At 39.6% G+C, this 27790-nt stretch overlaps 1 protein-coding gene and 1 long non-coding RNA gene across 5 annotated transcripts in view; one reads left to right on the forward strand and one right to left on the reverse strand.

The window, feature by feature from the left end:
• The window catches only part of adamts6 (ADAM metallopeptidase with thrombospondin type 1 motif, 6), a 76395-nt gene that overhangs the window by 17770 nt on the left and 30835 nt on the right, over window positions 1-27790 (forward strand). For all 4 annotated transcript variants that reach the window (XM_080304126.1, XM_026173121.2, XM_026173125.2 and 1 more), the window contains 6 exons: window positions 6315-6456; window positions 12051-12158; window positions 15349-15494; window positions 19225-19288; window positions 22224-22326; window positions 23260-23393. In XM_080304126.1, the coding sequence (XP_080160252.1) occupies window positions 6315-6456; window positions 12051-12158; window positions 15349-15494; window positions 19225-19288; window positions 22224-22326; window positions 23260-23393 (697 nt within the window). The remainder of the gene's footprint in view (window positions 1-6314; window positions 6457-12050; window positions 12159-15348; window positions 15495-19224; window positions 19289-22223; window positions 22327-23259; window positions 23394-27790) is intronic.
• On the reverse strand, window positions 58-15008 carry LOC145429967 (uncharacterized). The gene is made up of 3 exons (XR_013910328.1): window positions 14843-15008; window positions 5082-5156; window positions 58-4718 (listed from the first exon to the last, which is right to left on the reverse strand). It is a non-coding gene; the product is annotated as an uncharacterized LOC145429967 (long non-coding RNA).

A 27790-nucleotide genomic window follows, 5' to 3' on the forward strand; every position in this document is an offset into this window, starting at 1 on the left:
TGTCAATTTGAAGCCTTACTTGAAATTCTACTGCTCTTCACGCTTGCGAATCCCTGATTTTTTTTTTTTCTGGCACTTTTGTCTTTTTATTAGATGGCAGAGACTCTGAATGTCTAACATCAGTGCAATATAACTACAGTCATGATCTTTTTTGCTCCACAAATTCTTTTTCCATATTTAAGCCTATAGCAGCACAGAGCAACTCAGCCGGCAGCAGACTTCTGTCAGAAATCCAGCTGTGTTATACTAGTAACGGCTATTGTAGCATGGAGCTGCTAATGCCTTTTTAATGATCATAGAATGAGGTCAAGGACCCCCTTAACTTTGTAGCATTTGTGGGAGTGATAAGATTCTCGTGTAGCTTTATTGCTGCACAAAAAAATTGCGAAACTCAAAGTGCTTGTTTGCAAAAATGGAATAGTGCTGACCGTGCAGAGCTAGTAGCACAAGACCACCACGGAAACAGGAAAGAAACTGACAACAATGGAGGAAAGTATAAAATGGGCCAAAGGTTATGAATGATTTCTAATCTAATTTGATGTGTTGCTTTGCTGTTTATGTTGTTTTATCTTATACTCCCATAAACAATTAGTCGACAGGGTTTATTCTGATGGATATTTAGATTCATACAGCAGCATTTTATTCATTTATAATCCTTCTCCTCATGTACAAGATGTAGAAAATCAGGATCCATCATAAACACCTTATTGTATTGTGTTATCTCAATAGACCACTTTCCTCTCAGAGTGCTGGCTTAATTGTAGTTATAAGCTTTTCCAAAAGTAGAATGGGTGGTGACTATCAGGCCACTGTCTTGTGGAACCAGCTACCAGTTTGGATTCAGCAGACGTACACCTTCTCTACATTTAAGATTATTTATTTATTTTTTAAAAGCTACTACCTTTAGAACAGGTGACGCTAAATCATCCCTTAGTTATACCTCTGTTGGCTAAAACTGCAGTGGAACTCACAACACCCTGAGCATTTCTTCTTCAATGACTTCTTTTCACTTCCAATGCCACTAATCTTTGTTTGCTGTCCCCCATAGTCTGTTTTGTCCTGTCTGTTTGTGGTGTCTCGTTTCTCCTCTTTCCTCTTTTGTCTTTTCCCCTCTGTGCCCCTCCCTGAACCTAAGTAAGTCTATACCTTGTAAACTACCTTGTCCATAGCTGGTAACATTATCTCTGCAATGTCACCTGCCTTAGACAGCGAGCAAGAGGTCAGGGTATATTTTTACCTTTGAGTTCTAACACTAAGAAACTTTGTATCTGGTGCTTCTGCTGTCTGGTTTATTGTTTGGTTTATGTGCAAATTCATTTTTATGCTGATTTTTTTTAAATGCTTCATCTGACTTGAGATAACAACACAGAAAAACATTAAAACATTAGTATGGTTTTTTTTTTTTTAGTTTACCCTAGATAATAGAGATCATTTTTGAAAAATGGGCCTGTTATGCTAATTTTCAACTCCCTATTTTTATTCTTTAGATACTTTTCAGGTTTAAGTAATCCTTATTTATCTCATATTAGCCCGGGGTGTTGCCCTTTAGTTTATGTACTCTCTGAAAAAAGCTTTTGTAGTTACATTCCCTTTAAGCTATACTTCTTTTGATTGGTTGCCGTTTGTAAACAGGTTTGTATATTTCAACTCAATTCAATTCAGTTTTATTTACACAACACCAAATCACAACAACAGTCATCTCAAGGCGCTTTACATTGTAAGGTAGATCCTACAATAATACATACAGAGTAAAACCAACAATCATATGACCCCCTATGAGCAAGCACTGGCGACAGTGGGAAGGGAAAACCTCCCTTTTAACAGGAAGAAACCTCCGGCAGAACCAGGCTCAGGGAGGGGCGGCCATCTGCTGCGACCGGTTGTGGAGAGGGGAGGAAGACAGGATAAAAGACATGCTGTGGAAGAGAGACAGATAAGAGCCAGACAAGTATGATTCAATGCAGTGAGGTCTATTAACACATAGTGAGTGAGAAATGTGACTGAAGAAGAAATTCTCAATGCATCATGGGAATCTCCCAGCAGCCTACACTACTGCAGCTTAACTAAGGGAGAATTCAAGGTCACCTGATCCAGCCCGAACTGTATGCTTTAGCAAAAAGGAAAGTTTTAAGCCTAATTGCACAGAAGAGGGGCCTGAAAACTGAAGGCTCTGATTCCCATTCTACTACTTAAATACTCTAGGAACAACAAGTAAGCCTGCACTGTGAGAGCGAAGTGCTCTAATGGGGTGATATGGTACTACAAGGTCATTAAGATAAGATGGGGCCTGATTATTCAAGGCCTTGTATGTGAGGAGCAGGATTTTGAATTCAATTCTGGATTTAATAGGGAGCCACTGAAGGGAAGCAAATATAGGAGAAATATAGCCTAGAAGAAGCCTAGAAGTAATAAATGCATGAATTAGTTTTTCAGCGTCACTCTGTGACAGGGTATTTCTTATTTTGAGATATTGCACAAATGTAAGAAAGCAGTCCTACATATTTGTTTAATATGTACATTGAAGGACATATCCTGATCAAAAATGACTCCAAGGTTCCTCACAGTGTTACTGGATGGCAAGGTATTGCCGTCCAAAGTAAGAATCTGGTTAGATACCATATTTCCAATATTTTCAGAGCCGAGTGCAATAACCTCAGAGTTTAGAAGCAGAAAATTATGTCTTTTATGTTTATGTCTTTATTGCTGTATGTTTGAGATAATCATATTGGATATATCCTGTCTTTATGATGCTGCTTAATTGCACAAACATGCTGACCTTGTTGATTGAAATTTCAGCAATGTTTCAGATGCAAATCTGTTATTGTTGCAGTATTCAGTACCGTGCAAGAGTCTTGAGTCACTTGTCATTTCTTTGTCTTTTGCTTCCATTTGTGAGTTGTCTTGAGCAATCATTCTCCAGCTGGCTGCTTTTTCACTTATTTTCAGTCTAGTCCATGTAACTGACTGACACGTAAAAGACTTGACACAGGACCTAAGAGATGCATCTGACCCCTCTAGTGTTTTCTGAAATGGTTTTAATGGAAGGGTGGCTGTCCAGAAGATGTTCATAAGAAAACACACTCTCTCAGGCAAACTCCCAAGAGAGACTTATAAACTTTTAGATTTTTCCTAAATACTATATTTCATTTTTGTTTGCAATTGTTTTCAATAAATTGCTTCACCTATTCCCCATTTTACTAGCAAAATATGAAGAAAGGAGATGTGACTCAAGACTTTTGCATAGTACTGTACATTTGACAGAAAATAAGAAATAGCCTCCAATTTAAGGTCCATGAGAAGATTAAAAGTCCATTTTAAGTCTGTTCCTGTAATGAAACCAAAGGGGCCGTAAATGTTTCAGTACTAACAGCTTTTCTTTGCAGTCATAGACACCACACTTTTTTTTTCTCTGCAGTTCAGCTTCATTTCTCAGTATTAAGACCATGAGAGCAAATTCATAACTGCAACCTTGTGGTGAAGTATTGGTTACAAGTCTGCGGTGTGTCTGTGTGTTCCTCTGTTTGTGTATTCATGTTTAGTTAGCGAGGCCCTCCAAGAAAGCGGATAATAGCTGCTGTGGTTGTCAGATGATGTTTCCGGCTGAAAGCTGTTAGAGGAGGGTAGTGAACAGCACTTGTGACAGAGATGACAGTATTAAATGCCAGCTTCCAAATGGGACACAAAGAGCTGCTTCTACTCTGCGCTGCCGGGTTCCTAACGATTTCTGGCTCGTGTATCCGAGAATCACTATTTAAAAAAAAAAAAAAAAAAAAAGAAGTACCCAAAAGAGACAAAGCTTTTTTTTACTTCACCTTTGAGCAGAATAGACTATTGCTTAACTTATATTATATGCATATTTGTATCGATCTGCGTTTTAGGTTTTAGTTTTATTGCCTTTTGCTTTTACAAAAGTGTTTTGTCTGTAAACTCAAATTATCCTCCCTTTCTCCCCCTCAATCAGAATTTTGGATATTGCACATGCATCTCCCTGCCAAGTAAACAACTTTGGCTGTGGTATTGGCCTAGATTCACCATCTTGCTCGAGCAATATGTGGTGCTTTGTTTGGGTTTTTTACGAATGGTTTATGAATGCGCTCACAGTTCAGTCATAGTTTATTCTCCAGAGTTTGCGTGCCAGTTTGTTCTAAATGTTAAAAGGAAAGCAGTTTGGCTTCATTAAACTCTCCGAGACCACATACTGCAATGAATTTCATATTAAACGTGTACCTTTTGTTAATAATTGTTAGGTTATACTGATTTAAACATACTGCTGCCTCACAACTTATTGGATGCACTCAGCAGGCTTAATATCTTCGTGAATGACTAGTCCCAGAGTACAGGGATAGCTGAAGTTCCTGCTTGCTAGAAGACGTTTCCGCTCAGCATAATGAATTTGGCTAAATCCACTGGACAGGAAGCCTTTGCGACGATGTCAAATAATAGTCTCTATGTTTAAACTTTGACTATTTTGTCTCTCTCCAAACTAATAAATACTGAGGCTTGCCCTTAGTACACAGGGTGTCTGGGGGCCTCATAGTCTGGCTTTTCTGCCTCTGCCTGTGATGAGAGGGTCCTCCGAGGGACAAGAGTAAAGAAAAAACATTATTCCTTTCAGTAACAGAGAATAGAGCATTAAAAATGCAAGAAACGGAAGAGATTAGAAAAGATAGAAAAGATTAGAGAAAAGAAGGATGACTTGCTCTTCTTGGTCTTCAGCGCTGAAAATAAAACATACACAATAAGTTCTATTTGGTATGTAAACAAAGATTATATATAATATATTTTGTTTATGCATTCTTGTTCAAGCACCAGGAGTCTGTGAGTTTAGACAGGTAGTTACAATGTGAAAGTCAATTAAATGAATTTTTATGATGATTTTTACATAAATTTATACGTCAGTCAAAATGCTGTCTACAAAAATAACTGGAGAGATTTAATCTTGAAAACCAAATTACCAAATTTTGTGTTGTGCTAATCATATCCGGGTATTTAATTTATCTTAATATTATTGTTGACTCTTCCCCTCATTTTCATTCTGGGCCCAAGTTGTAGTTTGATCAGTCATAATGTGTAGCACTTACAATGTTGTTGTCACCAAGCCCACTTTGCCTTTAAAGGGATGAGAAGCATTCCATTGCATGCTACAGCTGCCACATCTGGAAGGAACACATAGTTCTTATGTGGGAGACTGCGGCACCCACGGTGTGGGACGGAGAGATTTCGCAGGTCTTTCCTCCCCACTGCTGTCAGACTCCATAATAAAGACTTTAACTGATCAAGCACACACATCCATACATATGCAATAATACCAAGTGCAATAATCCTTTCTGTCATCGTTGTATTTTTACTCAGTTGTATATAGTATTTGTATTTGTATTCTATTTTTATCTTATTGTATATTTATTTTATTTTATTCTACTGTATATAGTATTTTATTTTATTCTATTCTGTACAGTTGTGTACTGTATTTATTCTTATTGTATTCTAATTTTTGCCTCATAACTTTTGCACTGTCCACTTCCTGCTGTGACAAAACAAATTTCCCACGTGTGGGACTAATAAAGGTTATCTTATCTTATCTTATCTTATCTTATCTTATCTTATAGTAAACAGTCATGGTAATACTTTGCCTCGAGATAATCCTCTGACTCAGGGAAGACCAGTGGATGTAGTCTTTCATAAAAAAAAAATCTTTTATAACCTCATGGCAGCAAGTGTCTGTGCTGGTAAAAGTATTTTCATTGTTTTAACTCCTAGAATACAAAATTGCAGTGTGTGTGTACGTGTGTGTGTCTGCTTTTGGTGGTGTACATGTTGTACATATTTTTATTTGACAAAACAGACTAAACAATCCTAGGTCTGGACATAAGATCCAAATCTAACTCCAGATTTCTTTCTTTATTTTCCTCAACTGTCATTTAATTGGCAGTCGGTGGGCTCAGTCTAAGGAGTCATACACACAATAGTGGAGCACGTAGCCATATAATCAGGGAGGGCTGGCCATTCTAGGCTGACAGCCTGCACCCTATTGCCTTGGGTAAAATGTCTGCTTGTGCTTCAACACTTCATTTGATGAAGAGGCGTTGATGTCTAATATCAGCATTAATTACATGACTTTTCAGATCTTTGTCAAAGCGTCCTATAACAGTAGTTTGGTACTAAAATTAAAGGAGTCACAGAAAACTAGCAAAGGTCTCAGAGGGGATTGACTCTAATTGTTCTGGTCTTGGCATCTCTAACTCGGCTATTATGCAAGTGTAGAAAGGTTTCTTTGTGTAAGAAACAATCCTATTGTAGGTTTGTTTTTTTGACAGCTCAGGTCGGGGGACGTGTCTGGACAATGAACCTCTGAAACGAGACTTCCTGTACCCAACAGTGGCCCCGGGGCAGGTGTATGATGCAGATGAGCAGTGTCGCTTCCAGTATGGAACCTCTTCACGCCAGTGCAAGTATGGGGTAAGAAACCAGCATCTTTCAGACTACTCTCCTCCTGATTCTTCCTCTTTACACTGAGAAAATGGGATCTCTCTCCTATATTATGTCTAGGGCAGTTAAAATAAAATTTTCTAGTTCCCAAACGCAAGTTTTGGAACGCAGAGTTCACAGTGAAATATATATCACAGTAGGTACAATACCCAAACATTGCTAGACTTTACTTTCAAAGTGGAATAAGGATATAAACAACCCCTTGAATATTTGCAGTAATTAGAAACAGGCACAGTAATTTATTAAATGTGCAAACGTACATAGAAATGTAATATAAGGTAAAAACACAGTTTGTAGAATTCTAATGAGCTAGAAAGTCGATATTTGCTATAACCACCTTTTTCTGTATTTAGAATTCTAACAATGTTGACAAGAAATAATAAACATAATTCCCTGAAATGTACACCCAGACCATGACAGAGCCTCCATCGGGTTTTAACACAGCAGCAGACTGCTGTATCTCTCTCCTAAGTTTTCTGTTATGTGTAGACATAGCAACTGTTCATCCCTTGAATCAGGAGGCTGTTTATGCTTGAATGATTAAAAAATGAGTGAAAAAGCAACCAATGTCTAAATGAAGAAAAAAAAGGACACTGGAAGACAACTGAAGAATTATTGCTCAAGACCTTTTTAAAAAATATTACAAGCCAGTCGGCTCCCTGGAAGGAAAATAGAAGAAATAAAGAAGGGAAACAAAGAAAGAGGAAAAAAGAAACAGAAGAAATAAAGATGGGTGACTCAAGACGTTTTGCTTAGTATTGTACATAGAAATATTATGCATATATTGGTGTGATCTTCAGTGTCCATTAAGAATGAATATAATCATTGGAATCATTAAAATTGCTCTGTCATAGTAAACCTGAGCATCTTCACACTATGATGCAAAGCATATGGGGTCTTAAAGCTTGCAGTCTCATTGTTGTCTCGTCAGCTCTGATCCTCTGATTTGATCTGGAATTGTGTAGATTTATAGACACATTTTCATGTCATTTGCCTTCTTTTCTCTTGTTCTCACAGCTGTTAGACAACACCAAGAAAAACACTCAAAGAAAAAGCAGCAAAGAGCAACTGATAAATCATTTTTGCCTCTATTTAACAAATCCACCCTCAGCCTGCTGAATTAATTTATTCTGACCAACTTGCTTTTACCTTCTTTCCTAGGATGTGCCTTAGCAAAAGCAAATGTTGTGTAACTAACAGTACATGACTGCTCTGTCATAGCAAACCTGAGCATCTTCAGATTTTAGACTCTTAAGGGATCACTTAAAGTTAAAGATTTTGTAGAACGAGAAAGTTATAAAATTTGTAGAACAAGTAATTAAAGATAACTAAGAAAAAAGTCCTTCAGAATTTAATGTTGTGTAATTATCATTGTTAAAAACTTTTATGTGGCTACAGTGCGAACAGGAAGTGCTAGTATCTACTGTAACATGTCTTTCCATGTTGGCGATTTGTCAAAATGGACCTGTGATGTCAATAACTTTCCATCAGGTCTGTAGAATTGTACTGCACATTTGTTATCTGACCTTATAGCCCCCATATTATATCCCCATCTGGAAAGGGCTGAGCTGTCTGAAAAGTAAATGCAGAAATGCCAATCTCTTTAGCACTTATTGGTTTTCTTGACATTTTGATTTCTTTTAACTGCAATATAAAAAAACATGCAATATATCCCTACACACTCTCTTATTTTTAATAACTATCTAATTTATCTGGACACTGAAACTACCAAGTAACCAAATTACACTTTCACAAGGAAATAAAAAGGTTGTTTGAGATGGTTGGTCATTTTCATTGGACCAAATGAGTCCACTGACATACTCCGGACTCCAGTGCATTAGGTGGTTGTAATGCAGAAGAGTTTGCAGCAAAGATTGCGCTATGTAAAGCAAATGACAGACAACTGCAACAACAGTTAGCATGGGTGGGTTTTCAGTACTGCTGCCTCTGATTGTGGTTTACAGCTTTCCAACCTGGGCACTGAAACTGGAAAATAGATAAATAGAATGGAACACAGAACTTCATTTAAACCCTGCTCCCTGTGGTAAAAACAGACTGATTTAGTCCAAGGTCCTGAGGAAACTCCTGCAGAGGGTTAAATGAGTGTGTGAAAATGTACAAATGTACTTCATCATCCCAGTTTACTAACCATATTGTGTCTTACCATGCCTTTGAGTGTGGTTAACCTTAAGTGTTAAGTTAAAAAAAAAAAAGTAAGAGAAAAACTCGTTTTTTCATTATTTCCTCATTTAGATTAAAAGGGGGTGAAGAGGTTATGGACAGGATTTCTAGGCGCAGCCAAGTGGCGGAGGGCTTTCGCTTTGGTGGCCTCAGAATCTCATCTCTGATTTTTGCGGATGATGTGGTTCTGTTGGCTTCATCGGGTGATGGCCTCCTGCTCACACTGGAACGGTTCGCAGCCGAGTGTGAAGCAGCAGGAATGAGGATCAGCACCTCCAAATCTGAGGCCATGGTTCTCAGCTGGAAAAGGGTGGAGTGCCCACTCCGGGTCGGGGATGAGTTCCTGCCCCAAGTGGAGGAGTTCAAGTATCTCGGGGTCTTGTTCGCGAGTGATGGGAGAAGGGAGCCGGAGATCGACAGACGGATTGGGGCTGCTGCAGCTGCAGCTGCAGTAATGCGGACGCTGCACTGGTCCGTCGTGGTGAAGAGGGAGCTGAGTGTAAAAGCGAAGCTCTCAATTTACCGGTCGATCTACGTCCCTACCCTCACCTATGGCCACGAGCTGTGGGTAGTGACCGAAAGAACGAGATCGCGGATACAAGCGGCAGAAATGAGCTTCCTCCGAAGGGTGGCTGGCCTCTCCCTTAGAGATAGGGTGAGAAGTTCGGCCATCCGGGAGGGGCTCAGAGTAGAGCCGCTGCTGCTCCACATCGAAAGGAGCCAGCTGAGGTGGTTCGGGCATCTGACAAGGATGCCCCCTGGGCGCCTCCTGGGTGAGGTGTTCCAGGCATGTCCCACCGGGAGGAGGCCCTGGGGCAGACCCAGGACACGCTGGAGAGATTATATCTCTCAGCTGGCCTGGGGTATTCCCCCGGATAAGCTGGAGGAGGTGGCTGGGGAGAGGGAGGTCTGGGCCTCTTTGGTTAGGCTGCTGCCCCCGCGACCCGGCCTCGGATAAAGCGGATGAAGATGGATGGATGGGGGTGAAGAGGAAGACAATACTTTTATTAATATCAAGGCGACACAGGCAGTGAAAGACAAGAACCAACCACACATTTAAATGAGCAGCTGAAAGATTCCTCTGATATCTAATGGACAGTAATGTAATATTGCTCTGCATCACATAGAAAATTGGGCACATGATGGAAGAGAGGACAGATTAGTTGAGATCACAGAGTTATTTCTTTTCATTGAAAGAAATATCTGACAGAAGATTACAACAAGGCCCAAATCAACGCTCAGTTATTTTGGCTCCTAAGCTCATAATTGTGGTTTTAGATTGCCAAGAAAGACACCCATTTATGAAAGGGTGGAATTCCGGCGCTGATTTATCAGAGCTCGATTGGAGTTTTTCGTCTGACGATCAGATTTATTTCATACTTTGAAATCGATGCCCTCAGTGAGAGGATGGATGTAACCACAGAAAAAGATCAAAGCTTTAATAAATGGAAGAATCTGGTTTCTTAAGCCAATTCTTACCCAGAATGTACCAAACGTTTCCACGACATACTATTTGGGATTTTACCCAAGCGATATGTTTGGCTTCCTTCTTGTGACCTGGCGCCTGCTTCAACAAACTTGCTTAGGTTTAAAAGGCATAACATTTTCTATGACCAGCAATATCAAAAACCAACAGTCCCAAACTATTTTAAATCATTTTAGCTACACGGCTGTAAGGATGGCACTGATAGTTGTCTGGGGAAACCACCATGGTCCAGTTTGAAATATCTTAAAAAAACCTCAGATATTCATTGATATTTGTACCAAGAGACAAATTTCAAGGTCTTTTGTTATCTCAAGATTTTTTTGCTACGCAAAGCTAAGCTATTGTATGTACATTGTTGTTGGTAGCATGTGACCATGCTCAAAATGTTGCTGTCTCCAGGTAGTCTAGCATGCCTGTAAAAAAAAAATTCTTTATGATGCTTAAACTTGTCTGGTTTTTCTCACACAGTTTTGGAGAGGTAAGATTAAAACTTGTGATTATTTTGGAGGTTGATGTTTGTTTTGAATTGTTTGAATGGTATATCATTATATTACTGTATACAACCACTTTAATTCTATCCTATTTACAAATCTGGAAACATGGACAAGATGAAGTCACTTCAGACAATCTAAGAAGGGAGTTGTATATACAAAATCACTGTACTTCAACAGTTCACAATATATATATATATATATATATATATATATATATATGTCTATATGCCTCCCAGGGTTAAGGACCACAATGCCTTCAGGGGGTTAGGCTTAATTTATAGATTATAAAAATCCTTGAACCAAGGGTTGTCATAAAATTTATGAAACATATGAAAAACAAACAATCTTTTGATATTAGTGGGGCTCTTACTGAGTGTCTCTGACCGCTTGTTCTCGTTTGACATAAATCTATCAGCCCCGCATCCATGTTTGTTGAGGCCCGGTCAGTGACCTTTTACCATGGCTGAGATAGTGACTGGAGCAGTAGGGGTGGCATATTAAAACCAGCTGGCATAGGGGAGTCGGTGCAACCAGAGACTGGCAGTTAGCTGCATTATTGAATCTGGATAGGCTCAAGGAGCTGAAGAGCTGTGGGATATTTACTGACCTTTGGGCTCAGAATCTACGTGTTGGCTCGTTATTCTTTTTCATGAGCTTGCTCTTCTGCTCTACTCAGTTGTGTTATAAAAACCTTTGAAGTTAAGACTTCCCAGTTTACTTAAACAGGAAATCCAGTCTTGGTTGTGCAGCACATCATGTGCTCACTTTATCCAGTTATTTATTTGGGGGCAACTTAACAGTGTATTTCTTCTCTTTCAATAATCTAAATGGTTTCTCCGTTCTGTACTGAAGAGTGATGATGTTTACGCAGACAAATCAGTAATACTAAGGATATTTGTTAGGCTACAAGCCATCTTTATCTAAGACTTGGGAGGCCTATTGCTCACTCTTTATTTCCCCTAAGAAGCCAAAGTTGGATTTCTTGAACTGATGTCACGGTCCCATGTGGTCCTGAGATGAACATGAGCAAACGTTAGTCATGGTGTTGATCTAGCTGACTCTTCATTTCTCATAAGAGAGCATTAAAAACACGCAGTGACCCTTAGCATGTTGCTCAAAATACACTATGATCCAAAGCATATGGGCTCTTGAAGATAGCAGTCTTGATGTGGTCTCATCATCTCTGATCCTCTGATTTGATCTGGAATTGTATGGATTTATAGACACATTTCCATGCCATTCTTTTTTGTTGTTCTCACAGCTGTCAGACTGCACAAAAAATACTAAAAGGGAAAACCAGTAAAAGGCCACTGATAAATCATTTTTAGCCTTATTTAACAAATCCACCCCCAGCTTGCTGAATTGATTTATTCTGACCAACTTGCTTTTGCCTTCTTTCCTAGGAAGTGTGTAGAGAGCTCTGGTGCCTTAGCAAAAGCAACCGTTGTGTAACTAACAGTATTCCTGCTGCAGAGGGGACCCTGTGCCAGACAGGCAACATTGAAAAAGGGGTAAGTCATCTAGTGTTTCTCAGACATTTAAAGGTTAAAGTTTTTTTCCAGATACACAATTTTTAATATTAGAAGATGATGACTCAAATAAATACAAAAATGCTATTTTTAAATGATCTCATTTATTAACAGGAAAGAAAAAGAGATAAAAAAAAAAAACCCTCCAACCCTGTGTGAAAAAGTAATTGCCCAAACTTGTTCAATCATTAATTAACTGCGATTCACCACATTTTGTGGAAATCTGAGCTCAGTTTCACTAGACACACCTAGTTGTGATTACTGCCAAACCCAATGAATCAAGAAATCACCTAAATTGAACCTGTCTGAATAAAGAGAGAAAATTATTAACATCTATCACTCTGGGATGGATTGCAAAGCCATTTCTAAGGCTTTGGGAGTCCAGTGAACCATGATGAGAAGCATTATCCACAAATGGACAAAGCATAATACTCCAAAAATCCTCATCTAGTAGGTCAAAGATGAATCCAGAACAAGAGAACTACAGGTTTTACAATGGCCTAACCAAAGTCTGGTCTCAAATTAAATTGAGATGCTTTGGTTTAACCTGTAGCAGGTCATTTATGCTTGAAAACCCTTCAGTGTAGCCGAATTAAAACAATTCTGCAAAGAAGAGTGGTCTAAAATTCCTCCATTTCAGAAAGAGTGAAGGAAGCCATAAATGTGTTACGGTCTCTTGCAAATCTTTTGCCATCTACATGCACAGAAATTTGAAACTAAAGAGAAATTCACATTAACTACTTGCATTTTCAGTATAGCCAGAAGCTCATTGATATGAAAGTTCAGAAATTCAGAAATCCCTCCTGAAATAGTGATAGTTACTGTGGGATAGTTATTTAAATACAAATGGCCTGCACTAGGCAACTTGACTCTTATCTTCTTTTGGTTTTCACATACTCCTTTTTTGGGATCACCACAGTGGACAATCTGCTTCTATCTCTGGAATCCTCCTCTAGCATACTAAACTTCTGCATGTCCTCCTTCACTTCACTACATCCATGAGTGTCCTCTGAGGTCTTCCTCTTTTCCTCGTGCCTGGCAGCTCCATATTCCACATTTTTGTCCAGTATATCCACTATCCATCCTCTGCACATGTCCAAATGATCTCAACTTTGTCTCCATATTGCTCAATCTGAGCTGTCCCTTTTATATTGGAATATAACCAGAATACAACCAGCTGGTAACCAGTCAAGTCAAGGACTCTATTAGAAAGAGCCACATCGCAGATGAATTGCGCTCATCAGCACAGACTGATTCAGATTGGTTACAACATTGACTGTGTTTATAAAATAGATTGCAGTTACTTGCAAACCTTTGCCACTATGTCTGAGAGTGATTGTGGGAAATCCAATTTTGACTGTAATTCTTTGGAGACAAGTTGCCTGTCACCAGAGATTGACAGTTAAAATACTTATGAGTTGCTTGCCTGCTTAGTGAGTTGTGGCAACTGTTTGCTGTAGGTGGGTGAAATTGGTCACAATGAAGTACATGATGTCTGACTGAAAACCTGTTTGCGATTGCTTTGGTCGCCAGCAGGTTACTGTTGTCAGCCGTAGTTTGCATGGAAGTTGCCAACTTGTCTGCACACACTCACCTAAGCCTCTAAGTGTTTGTGAAAATGTCAGGAGTGTGATACAAATTGGAAACTGACACTGTTTACCTTCACAGTTGTGCCTTTTGAAATGTGCTGGTTTCAGAGGTAACACAACTTTTATTTTATGCACTTTGCATTGCACCTTTTCAAGTTTCACTAACGCTCTGCACTTAGTTAGCAAGTGTTTGTATATGAGTCAGTTAACGATGGGTGACCGCGGCAATCTGCTCATGACCAAAGCAGTCACAAGGAGGTTTTTGGTTCAGTGGCCTGCAGTTACCGATTTCACCCAACGACAGCCAGCAACCGTCAGGGAATACACATTTCTTCCAAGTGAAAATAGGCTGCCAGATGGACCAAGCTACATCTAGAAGTTTATATGTTTTAAATTAGAATTTGGGTGAACCTGCCCTTTCAGCACTGCGGCTATATTTAATACCTGGTGACCTGTGATGTGAAACAAGCACTTTTATTCTCTTCTCTGTGTGTAGCTAGTGGTACCTCACTAGTGTGCACTCATGCATTTGGTGCAACCACACACCCACACACACATGCACAAACTCACAGACGTAAGCAGGCCAGGCTTTAGGTCATCAGCCGAGTGCTGATGCCAGCCAGGTTAGGGGAGACTGTTTTAACACGGATTAAGGCAACCATTGTCACCGGATGGTCCGAGGGGTAAAAGGGAAGAATAGGAGAGTGTCACGAGCTGTCACCCATAATTACCATTAGCTCAGTGGAGCCTTTGAGGACCAGGGCCCACGGACAGAGTCCTGTACAACACAGGGGGCCCCAGGTAGAGCCTGGGGGGCTTTAGAACAGCTTTTGGAGCAGCTTTAGGAGAGCCAGTGGCATACTCTGTCTGCCCCTGCTGGGGACGGCTTCAAAGGAATATGAATGTCAGCCATTTCTCACCCAGCGTGTAATGGAGAGAGGCCCTTCCAACAGGACCAGACAGAGATAGAGGTAGAGACTGGGGGAAGGGAAAGCGGGAGGGGAGACAGCCAGGAATTAACCAATAGAAGGGAGCTTTGCGTTTCTTCTGTGTGTTCAAATTGACCAATAAACTTACAGTTAACGCTGAGGTTCTGTGCCCGTATCAGTTGGTCCTCCACATTTCTCTTTCTCCACACTGCTAATCTTGTTTAGACAGCATCTCAGAAATTAAATGAGAGGTAGAGATAAAGAACGCAGCAGCTCAGCCTAGCCCTCACCTTGACTGTACCGTTCTATAGAGGGTTATTAACCTACTGACACAGTTGGAGGGACAAAGGAAAGTCTCTGATCCCCTCTTCCCCCACAACTCTGAACAGATTAACATGATTACTCCTGAAACGTAGTTCAGCTCTTTCTCTGCCTCACCTGTCTTGGAAATAACTTCCCATAATGGAAACATTAAATAAATATAGAAGAGTCACGAGACACACGAGAATTAATTATTGGACGAAATAAGCTGTATGTTATAGTGAGAATGGGCCTCTTTAACTTGAAGCTGGTCAATGTGTCTGAAGAAATTATTAAGATATGTAATAACCAAAGTTTTCCACTCTGTGCATACTTCTGCTTCTCCCCACCCAGTGGTGCTACCAGGGGGAATGTGTTGCGTTTGGTACCTGGCCTCAGAGTGTGGATGGAGGCTGGGGGCCATGGTCCATTTGGGGGGAGTGCAGCAGGACCTGTGGGGGCGGTGTATCCTCCTCCATGAGGCACTGTGACAGCCCAGCGTAAGTAGGCAAAGTAAGCCACAGCAAGCTGAACACACACATCCAGGTCCTTGCCTACAAGTGTGTGTTTGTGTGTAGATGTGCATGGGTATGCGTGGCTGTGCGGATGTGTGTCGTAGTGCGAGTCAAGCTACAGTAATTATACAGCAGTCATGTCTGAAATATTCACAAGGCTAAATGCTTCTTTAGTGGAAAAAGTAAACTGTTAGACCTAAAGTAAAAATATGTTGACTGCTACAGGTAATGACGCTTTTAATTTATGACAAGTGTAAATATTCTGACATGTGGTACAGTGATTTTAATGTTCATTTTAAAATCCTCCACCTGCTTAGAACAAATAATGATTTAGCAGCTCGACAGCCAAATGTAAGGGGTGAATATCTGAGTCACATTTGTCATTATTAAACATATTTAAGAATATTGCTGCATATTTGCTGGACGTGTAAACATCTCTACTGCCCAGAAAACCATTAGTTGTTGTTTTTTTTCTTGCCGTCGAGTCGAGGCTCTAAAATGAAAGTTGAACCGATGTCTCGGGCATTACTGTGACATTGATTCAAGTAATGTGTTCAACATTGCCTGGATGCCTGGTTAGAATTTCTAGTAAGATAAATTTTACAGTAGGTATGGATAAACAAAGCAACCTTCTGCTTTGAAGTCCCCCAATTACCCTACTGAGCTAAGCAGCTTCAAACCTAATGTGGTAATTGTAATTTTATAATACATTAAATTCACCATTCCTATAAACAATAGAATTTATATGTACAAAACCATAAATAACTTCAAAATATTGTTGACCGACACAGCCTTTGTTCTGTGTGGAAATAATATCCGTTCATCTATCCTACGTTATTTTCTTTATACATGCTGCCTTTGGGACTCATTTTCAAAAAGCATAATATCTCGTTTCACTACTATGCTGACGACATCCAAATCTACTTCCCCCTGAATCAGGATGTCCAGTCCTCATTAGTGCCTTTGTTCAATTGTCTGCGGGAAGTAAAAGATTGGCTATTACAAAACTCTCTAACTCTAAATGAAATTAAAACAGAAATTATTGTTTTTGACAGTCCCATTCCCCTGGACCAGCTAACTAATACACTGGGGTCCTATGCCAGCCATCTCTCTTATACCGTTAGAAATCTTGGAGTGGTCCTGGACAGCTCACTCAAGTTAGACCAACAAGTTGCCTCAGTTGTGAAAATGAGTTTTTACATCAAATCTCCAAGGCAAAGCCCTATATTCCACATAAAGACCTTGAAAAGCTTATCCATGCCTTCATTACTTCGAGACTAGACTATTGCAATTCTCTGTACATGGGCCTCCAATTCTCTCTCTCATTTTTAAAATCCTTTTGTGTACTTTTAAAATTTTAAATAACCTGGCGCCCAGTTTCCTAACAGACCTTCTCGACGCGTATAGCCGCCAAGAGAGCGCTCAGATCCTCTAACCAACTGCTCTTAGTGCAACAAAGGCCGCGACGAAAGACCAGAGGGGACCGAGCTTTTGCAATGGCCGCACCCAAACTCTGGAATATCTTCCTATCGATGTCCGCATGTCAGATTCCATTCAATCGTTTAAATCCCGCTTAAAAACTCAGCTGTTCCATCTAGCGTTTGAAGCAAATTAGTTCGGTCTTCCACCTGGTCTGCAGTTGTGCTGTGTAACTGTAACTATAACTGGTTTTAATTGTTTTTAACTGTTTTTGTTGCTTTTGTTGTAATCTGCTTTGCTACCTTGTGTGAAGCACATTGATGGACACTGTCCTTTTCAAATGTGCTATATAAATAAAATATTGATTGATTGATCTATTGTTCCATTTTTGCTGTACTGTGATCAGTTTTGACCATGGAGATGACGTTGGGGTTTCAACCATGTTTTTGGCTTTGGAATTCCCATTTTTAGCCTCATTATGAATGTTTTTACTGTCACCATTTGGATGTGACCAATAACTTGTGTAACCCCACACCCATTTACTGGCAGTAAGTCGTTAGCTTGGATGATCTCGCTTTCTGATAACGACCAAAATTTTAAAAATGGTCTCAAACTCAGTAGGAGAGTTCTAGGTAGGTCAAGACTTCTATTGAATCAATGAATGAAGTACTTTTGAAGAAATAATTTTACTTAGTAAGGTATAAAAGGTAGGTATAAAAATACAGATTTGGCTTCTGGCTCTAAAAAGTGAAGCCATCACAAAAGTGCCATAAGCCTTCTTTTTTAAGGCCACCACAGGGCTCCCAAAAAAAAGACTCCTGGGCCTGTGGAAGTTTATGGGAAAATGGCCCTCTGCCAGGACCTTTGTAAATATTTGGCTGCTGAGTTTATGAGTCTTAGTCACTTATTTCAGTTCATACTGTAAAAAACAAAACAAAAAAAACCCAGAGTCCTTTTGGCATACTGTCCATGACTAGAGTGGACACCATAGGTTGAAAATTGTTTGGTGGTCCTTCCATTCTGCTGCATACCGAAGATGATGATCGTTGATGGCATGACGTGAACATTGTTCCACACACTTCTTGTTTGTTATGAGTTCACCATCTGGGTACTCGTAGTGCACTGTGCATAAGTGTATTTCACTGTCACTGTGAAACACACTTATGCACTCAAAACAGCGAGTCTAAGTAGAGAAGTGTGCAATATGAGCCATAGTAACTGGCTTTCCAAGGCTCAGCTGAAAGTCTGGATTTCTTCTTTACCATTTTCTAAATTTGAACAACAGTGACAAATGTTATTTGAAATGGGGAAAGAAAGGAATACACCAACGCAACTGTCAGTAACCTGAAATTACCACAAAGACCAATATTAGCTGTTTCAGATAATACTTTGCAGCCATTACAACTGACTGTAAAGGTTCTTAGTCCTTGTTCTTGTGCAGTTTCACGCAGTCTCGGTTAATGTGACATGTGCGTTAAGTTAAGACATAGCTTACTCTTCTTCGAAGATTATGGTGATGCGTAGGTTTACTTTAAAACCTCCCATGTGTCCTCACTAGACAAATCATTGACCAGTGCATCTTTGGCGGGCAAGCAGACATCTGGGATCTTTATCCTTCTTCCATTGTCGCATTCCTTTGTTTTGGAAACTAGGTATTACGTCAAACACGTCATGGGAAGGCAAGAAAAAGAGCCAGGGTGAACCAGAGGGAAGGAAGAAAAAGGGGAGGAGGTGAAGGCACAGGCATAATGTGGAACACCTGTGTAAGGTGATCACTGCTGCTCAGCCATCAGTGCAAAGAGGAGGGAGGCAGAAAAAACACAGCCAGACACAGCCTCTAACACATTCATTACGTACATGGCCTGTCTCACAGGTTTTTTTTGCAATAAAGTGAAGGGAAGGGAGGCTTCTGAAGGTGAGAAAAAGCAGAGAGATGATAGGGAAAGGAAAAGAAAACCTTCAGAGATGTGGTAGATGTGTAGTGAAGAGTAGAAGAAGGAAAAGCGTGAGTTAAGAGTCATTAGACTTGAAATGTCATGTCACATTTAAGAGCTCTTAGAACAGGTTGGATTTCCTGAATGAATCCTTGGCACAGATGCTCAACAAAGCAGCAAATGCTGACACACAGAGACTTTTTTGCGCCTGTTTCATCAGAAAAAAAAATCTCTTATGTACTGTTTGCCCTAAAAGATAATCTCTGAGAGGAATTTGTGAATATAATTTACGGCGCTTTATGTGATTTGATGTAAAGAGTCTCTTTTCCCCATCCCTCATTTATTTCTGTTGTGTCTCTCAGCCCATCTGGAGGAGGCAAGTACTGTCTCGGAGAGAGGAAACGATACAGATCCTGTAACACTAACGTGAGTTTCTTCATTTCTTTGCCTCCCTCTTTCATTTTCTGCCAAGTAGCATGCGAGCAACTTAAAAAAAATGTTGGATCACCTCTTTGCTCTTCCACAGCTCTCCTCCAGAACATGTTATCTTAGAAAAGGGCTTTACAGGCTGCACACTAGCACACAGCATCACGTTGCCTTTAAGCTTTCTGACATATTTTCTCCTGGAACGTAGGACAGACAATGATAAAAATGAACAGACAGAGATTCAATATTCCCCTGGTGACTTTGGGTTTATTCGCGCCCTCTGTCATTTTATAGTTCATTTATTGTTTGTGACATTTCACTTGAGTCAAACGATGATGACAGTTCAGGGTGTATTTCATAAGAAGCAAGCTTTTTTTTTTTTTTTTTGAGGTCTGGAGCAATGTTTTATCCAAATATTTGACATGGCTGCAAGTTAAGATCTCTGTTCAACTATTTCTAGGTGGCCTTTTTCACTAGGTGAAAATTGAAATAGTTAGGGCCTTAGTAGACATTTAACCACAAGTCTTAAAAATAACAGTTCTGAGCAAGCACTGAGTGTTTTCTTTGGAAAACAAGCAATGTCCCTAACCACTATTTCATCACACTAACCACACCTTGTCCAAAGAAGCATGTGTGTGTGAGAGAGCATGCCAAATGTAGATACAATGACAAATACTCACAAATTATCCTCAAAAGTATATAAATGGGTGGGCCAAGTTTCATGGCAGACAGCCTATTTATTCAAAACAGTTAAACTGGTAGTAGCAGTCCTTGGAAAAAGGTCTGATGACTGCCAGAGTCATTAGGATCTTTTCTCTTTAGCATAGTTAAAAAACATATGTCTTAATCCTAATCTGTGCTTATGCCATACATGTTGAGATATTTCATTACCTAAATTAAAACTGGTGGTGCTGGTGATATCAGATGGTCCCCCAAATCACTAGAATTCATCCTGTGATTACCATGCATACCTTCAGTATAAAGGTTTTATCACAGTAATTATTGCAATATTCCACCAAACTGGTGGACTACCAAGAGCATGCCAATCATAGAGCCATCCCACTAGCATCTAACTTAACGTGTTATCTCTAAGGACAGTTAAATTAGTATTTCCTTGACTGGTTGCGATAGCTGCTGGAGGCAGCTGCTGTAAAATAGATTGCTAATCCCAATCATCCACGCCTAAAGACTTGTCAGTGACCCCGATGATAACCAGAAGTTACCAATTTACCAGTTGGCAAGTGATTGTAGGAGGTTGCTTAGCACTTGGCAACAGTGGGAAGAAAAAAGACTCTTTTAACAGGAAGAAACCTCTGAGATTAATAATAATAACTTTGTTTTAACATTCTATAGGAATCCATTTATTTTGCATAATATTTCACAATTTTATTTTTGTGCTAATTCTGTTACCTTTTATTATTTATATTTTGTCTTCTTATCTGACTTCTTTTGTTGTCTTTTTCACTTTAAGTTTTAATGTGCATTAGCCTCTGAATTCTTTATTTCTCATTTTTGGTCAAGCACTGGTAGAGCACTGACATTTAATTTGATTTGTTTATAAAGCCCACTACAAATACCACTTTTTTTTTTATATTAAGCTCCTCAAGAGGCACAGATGATACCTTTTTAAGAACTTTAATTTTTAAAGTCAAGATAATGAAGGGAAAGTGTCAAGCATTTAAGCAACTGGACTCGAGTTGCTTAAATGATAGGACTTTTCTCCCTTTTTGTGCCTTCTGTTCTATTATTATTTTAATCAGTTGATAATCAACAAGTTAAACATTGATGAAAACCCAACATTATTAAAGTGAGCTTTTCTTTTGTTCCAACAGACGTTAGCACATGTAAATCTCATTTGGTACTGTGTTTTCATTTCAACACACACTTGCAATAATATTATTCTGTCTCCTCTGACTGGATCTGCATGTTTGATGTGCAAGTTTAAAGCGGCTAAATTGGCAAAACACTTGAATGGTAATGAAAGTGGCCTATCCTCCCTATGGCCCACTCCAGCATGGAACACTTTGAGCATGTGAAATACAGCTTTGACCCGAGAGCCTTTATTTGTACCGAGGGAGAGTGTTTTGCGGTTCCTAAGGACCTTTTCACACCAGCAAAGTGTTTCTTTCCACTTTTTACCTCCTCTTATTGGCGCATTATCCACACAGTGGAGTGCCATCCCAGAATCAGAGCCAGAACTCAGTCTGCCTCAGCCTGAATTCTATACTGGGCTGTTTCACCTCCTCTGGCTCAGTTTATGTTTCTAATTAGCTAGCCAAAGAAATGTTTCATTATCCATCATAAATCCACACATAAACAATTCATCTGAACACAGAACACAATGTTCTCAGACAGAAATGCCAAGAAACACATCTTCTTTAGTCTGTAAAAAAATTTAATGTGACATTGTTAATAAAGTAGGGATTTTAGAAAATAAAATGAGCAGATAATTAATTTACTCAAAAGGCAGCAGCACTCAAACCTACATATAGACTCTGTAAAAGATGAATGTACCCCTCTTGATGTGATTGGTTTATCAAGTCCTGTTTTAAAGCTTGATTTTAGCAATTTGGCTTATCAGAAGTCAAAGGAGATTGGAGGGCTAAAGTGTTAGCTGTTATCAGAGGTTCGGTTTAGGAATTTGAATTTGTTGAGGTGGAGAGTACCAGACCTGTGGGCTTGTTGGTACTAACCTGTGTAGTCACTCCCCAGACGAATTTCAATGCAGTGCAGATGGTGCTGGTTAAATGATAAAATATTGACATGAACCGATTACGTGGCAGATCACACAGTTATTATATTGACAAACTGCTGGAGATCACTCTTACTGACCTTAATTCCAAAGGTCATTGGCACCAGTCTAATGTGAACTGGGATAAGACATTCGATAAGCTTGGTCCTTTGTATTCACATTCAGTTTCACTGTTGTTTGCAGGCCTGCCCTGCAGGATCTCGTGATTTCCGAGAGAAGCAGTGCGCTGATTTTGACAACTCCCCTTTCCGTGGGAAGTACTACAACTGGAAGCCTTACACTGGGGGTGAGTTCAGGACTAGTTGTGATCAGTTGTTTGTATAATACATTCATGGTTTCAAAGTATTACTGTATAACATGAACGATTAATTACTATATAGGCAATAGTGTCTGGATGAAGTTTGATCAGAGTTAAATTCACTCCCACTCAATTCTTATTAAATAATTAATAATTACTTACTCTCAGTTTGAACTTGCTAAGAGTTGAAGCTGTTGTTCTGTCAAAACTCTCTAAGAGCTGAGCTGTAAAGCCTCCCTATCATCCCTTTTGTGTCTCAAATGACAGTTTGCAGGCTAGTCTGTTTTCTGGACCCATCTCGGGCTTTTTTCCCCTCTCTGGATCAACAGTTTTTTATTGAGCCAATACCAGTGGAAGGACTGTTGTATTGTCATAGGTACTGGCAGGAGTGTCTCTCCTTGAAGTCTGCAGATCAAGGAAAATATTCACTTAACTAAGACCACAAATATCTCAGAGAAAAGTGATAAAGTTTGAAGCATGTAAACACAGCTTTTGTTTTCTCTCAGAGATGTGAGAGCTTAAGTCTGTTTTGTCAAATCCATCACCTCCTCTCTTATAGCGCTCCGTGGGCTGAGGCGTCATGTAAAAACAGGAGATAACCTACACGTGGATGTCAGTGTAATTGTTTTTGGCAAGCAGCGCTGTCTCTGTTGTTGTCAATGTTACAGTGACGTCAAGTTTTGGGTTTTTTTAGATCTGAGCACCGCTGAATTTCCCCCCCTCATGATTATTACTGTCAACAAGTTAAGAGAAGATCCCAGAGCTGGCTGCAAGTCCTGGAATAGCATCGGTATTTGCTGGTCTCTGTGTTGTTAGGGTTCTGTCAGGGGCCATGTCACGCTGTCTGTTCCCTGTGTGAAACTGAACTTTAGGTAATGATGTAATGACCTGCTCGGTTTTCGTACATGCTGTGTAACCCAGGTGGTGTGAAGCCCTGTGCGCTGAACTGCTTGGCAGAAGGCTATAACTTCTACACTGAGCGGTCTCCTGCTGTCATAGATGGCACCCAATGTCAGGCTGACTCGCTGGACATTTGCATCAATGGAGAGTGTAAGGTAAGGGAGCCAAAACCACATCTTCAAACACTTCTTGTGTTTTACAAATGTATTTTTGATTCTCATTATTGAAGGATATGCAGTTGTTACAACAAACTGTTGTTGCTCCTGGCACTGGATGTATTAAATATTAAATATATTTATATTTACCTAACCGCATCAGTGAGGGTCATGCATGAAAAATCAACCAGTGCCTCCAACTTGACTGCCTTACAATCAGCTGTTTGTTTGTTTGTTTTTTTCTTTGCACATGACAAAAACTAAGATTGTGGCTTTGGCTTATGAGTTTATTTAAACATAAAAAATAGAGCTTAAAAGTTGTTTTCAGTCCAGGAAATTTCATGTGGCTAGTTTGAGGAAATATTGATGTAACTATGAGGAAGCTATGAGGAATCAACAATGCAGGGTAAAAAAGCCTTCTTGCTGTGAGGTGACAGCTCTAACCACCGCTCCAGCATGCCTTGTAATTATTGGACTTATTGTGTCTATTGTGTTTTTCAGTTAACTACATAATCAAACAATTGTTCTCTTAATAGTTTTTTGAGTAAGTAATTTTTGAGGAAAAACGTTAAGCACTAGGTTTATTATCTAGTTAATTAGAAGTTATTACTTTTTTGTCTTATGTGATTATGAAAATAGTTGTTTTTTTTTTATTTGTTGATATTCTGTAGACCACTGACTTAAAGATTAATTAGCAAAACCAAGTTGTTAGCCGCAAGCATGCTGTAGTTGCACACCGTTTTGTAATTCAGTGACATTCTGAAGCCTCTGTTTTTTTAAAGTAGGAATTTTCTCGTAACAAATGGTTAACAGGTTTGCATTTACATGCAGTAAAGCCTTAGGCTAATCAGTTTCCCAGCTTGGTAGAATTGATCAGCCTTACAGCATTCACTTTACTATTTCTTCTGTAATTAGCTAGCTTGTCAGCATGCAGTTACTGTAGAAGTCCGTGTCTGTTTAGTTTTGCATTTACTCAGAATGCATGTTTCTGTGCAGACCACAGTACAACTGGGCGGGCTGAAATTTATTGAGAAAGTAAAGTGATACACAAGCCTGATTAAAATATGCAAAAGCCCATATTTGGCCGGCATTAAATTTCAAATATGTGCCTTAAAGGGAGGGGAATTAAAAAAAGAATTATTTAGCCCTCTACTGCATGACTTTTTAATTTTTGGGGAAAAAAATATTTCTCCCTATTTTGGGGGAGCTTTGGGGTCCCTATGTCTGTGAAGGTTCTCAGTCATCCAGGTCATCGTAGTCAAAGGAGCTTGCAAAGAAAAGCGTCTGGACTTCTTTAAGTTACTTGAAGACGTTTCACCTCTCATCCGAGAAGCTTCTTCAGTTCTAAGGTCAAATGGTGGAGAGTCCCAGATATAAACCTAGTGGGAGTATCCCCCCACAGAGGGACAAAAGGACCCACACCCAGTTTCACACCTTGGCTCAGACGATTAGAGGATCATCAGGGGGTCCTTTTGTCCCTCTGTGGGGGGTTACTCCCACTGAAGAAGCTTCTCGGATGAGAGATGAAACGTCTTCAAGTAACTTAAAGAAGTCCAGACGCTTTTCTTTGCAAGCTCCTTTGACTTTGGGGTCCCTAATAATATATCAATCATAAAATTTGAAACCCTGCCCCCCCCAAACAGATATTGGTTTGTTGCTTCAAGGCAACACTGTGCGACAAGGGTAGTCAAACACAAAGTTATTCTATAATAAGTTTTATTAGTACAACAAGGATGAAAAAATAAATAAACAACAAATAAACAATATAAACATTTCACAGAACAATAAAACACCAAAATACATCCAACAGTTGACCCTAACCCCGTACACACACACACGCGCGCGCGTTGTGTTTCCATCACTTTTGGGGACATTACATTAACTAACATTCATTTCCTGGAGACTTATCCATTTCCTGGAGACTACCCATCACAAGTCCCTGCCTGAACCTAACCGTAACCCTGACCTTATCCTAAACCTAACCTTACCCTAACCCTGACTCAAGCCTTCACCCTAAAATTTAATGATTTGCCTTGCAATTTGTCCCCATAAAGTTGGCGAGACCTCTCAATGTGAGTGTGTAAACAAATTTGTGTCCCTACACAATAAGTAATACACACACACACACACACACACACACACACACACACACACACACACACACACACACACACACACACACACACACACAATTACTTTACCAACTGACCCCTGAGCTCCTAAGTGTCCCTCAAACCTTATTCAGCGATCCACTCCTCTACTTCACAGTCGCTCCATAATAGCTCACTGTCCTCACTTTCTGATTGTTAACTCGAAATTTGGAGAAACATAACTTGAAATTTTGAGTTACTTGAAATTTCGAGTTAGCTCTGCCATAGGGCTGTGCAATATGACCAAAATCTCATATCCCGATATGAGATATCTATCGTCCGATAACGATATAAATCACAAAATTTTTGCATTTTCTGTAAATTCTGTGAATCTCTGGCAGCTCGACTTGCGTGAAGTGTTTCCAGCTGAGCGTCGTGTACCTGGAGTCGAGTGTTTTAACCGATGCATGAAACTATACATTTTTAGACATGAGTTGTGAGTATTTATTACACGGCGTGCTGCGGGGAAAAGCCTGTTCTAACGTTTGAGTCTAAGGTTTATTTTTTAGCACTTGACGGCTCTTTTTTGCTTCTCATCTGTAAATACTCTGAATCATGTGAAAGAGTATGCAGAGTATTCTGTAAAGTCTCAACAGGATCTTGAGCTTTATTGTGAAAGGTTTATGTAGAAAATAAACAAGCGGACACACGATGGTTTTACTGTCATTGTTGCTAATGACAACGCATAAAAACAGGCGCTTGTCCGTCTGTAGTGTGGTTATATTAAATGTAAGACAAAGAGAGAACTTAGAAATGAATATAGCCACTACAGTGACCATCAAAACGATGAAAAAATGTTGCCGTAAACAGTTTATTTTGCGTCACCACGAAACAAACGATAGCGTAAAATGAAACGATAGACGTTTTTATATCGTCATCCGATATATATCGTTATATCGAACAGCCCTACTCTGCCAATCAGTAATCTACGTGAATGAGGTCACTTTCTTGTTACCCGGAAGCATATGGCGCAGAGTAGTGCGCACTCAAAACCGGATCGCATCAAATGGGCGCTTTTGCTAGTATGTTTGCTGATAGTAACGCCATGTGATTCGGCTAATAACACAAGGATTTCATCATTTTTGAAGCCACGCTGAAAATACTCAGCAATCTGTGCATTCATGACTGGATGTAATACCGGTAGCTTAGCTGTAGCATTTGCACCTGAGGGTACAACTCTGAGTAGCTCCTGATGCATTCATGTTAATGAGACATGTTATGTAAAGTGTGTGTTATGTAAAGTGAGTGCTCAAGTAGAGTAGAAAAGTGCTATAGAAAACCAGTCCATTTGCCATTAAGGATGAAATGATGAGACTGCGCCTACGCCTATTAGATAAATAAGGATTATGTACTGTGAATCATGAGGAGTTACTCTAGTAGCATCAAAGAATCAAAACAAGGAGATAGAAATGTTTTTAATATGTCCCCTTTAAAGGTTGCAGTTTGGCAAGCTTTGAGGTCCATGGTAAAGCAGCAGATATGAACTAATAAGTTGTCAGGGAGGATTTCAAGTGAGTGTAAATGTAGAAGGAGGACTTGAGGGTTTTTTTGGCTGCACAAGTAGTTGACCTCGAAGGGGGCACAAACTCAGAATGTTTTCACTGTGCCTCATAGCTAATCTGGCTAAACTGTACATTTCTTTAATTGTTGCGGAAAGCTTCTGGCTTGTGTTTCAAGACTTTTTGGATGTACGTTTAATGGAATTATGGCAAGAGCTATAAAAATAAAACTCAAGTTTTATTGAACTGTAGAAAGAGTTTGAGACCCAGTGATGTTTAAATCTAGAAAGACTGACTCTAAACATTACCATTACTTCATGTTGTAGTCAAGAATGAGCTTTTACCTTTCAATTTGATTTTACATTCAGAGCTTTTCATTGCAATTCTAATATTTGTAGTCATACATAAATATGAGACGACTTCTGCTCGATGAAGGCAAATCAGGTAAATTACCAGAAAAAGAAATGTTTGTTTCACGCTAATGCTGATGCTGATTTGCAATAATAACATAAAATAAAACACTGTGCTATAGCACCGTCCTTTGTGGGTGTTTAACCCTGACATTTTATCAAGTTCCTGTTAAAATGACATTTTATCTCTTAGCTTAGTAAGAGTTTGCTCAGCATGTGAGCCAGTTTTTATCTATAACAACTCTGCTAGTGAGATACTGACTGCGTAAACAAAAGAGCCTAAACCGCACCATTCTCCAGTGAAGAACAATCCGGTCTTTGACTGTGGCTGATTGTGA

The sequence above is a fragment of the Astatotilapia calliptera genome, chromosome 7 (genome assembly GCF_964374335.1).
Source record: "Astatotilapia calliptera chromosome 7, fAstCal68.1, whole genome shotgun sequence".
In the NCBI taxonomy this organism is placed as follows: Eukaryota; Metazoa; Chordata; class Actinopteri; order Cichliformes; family Cichlidae; genus Astatotilapia; species Astatotilapia calliptera.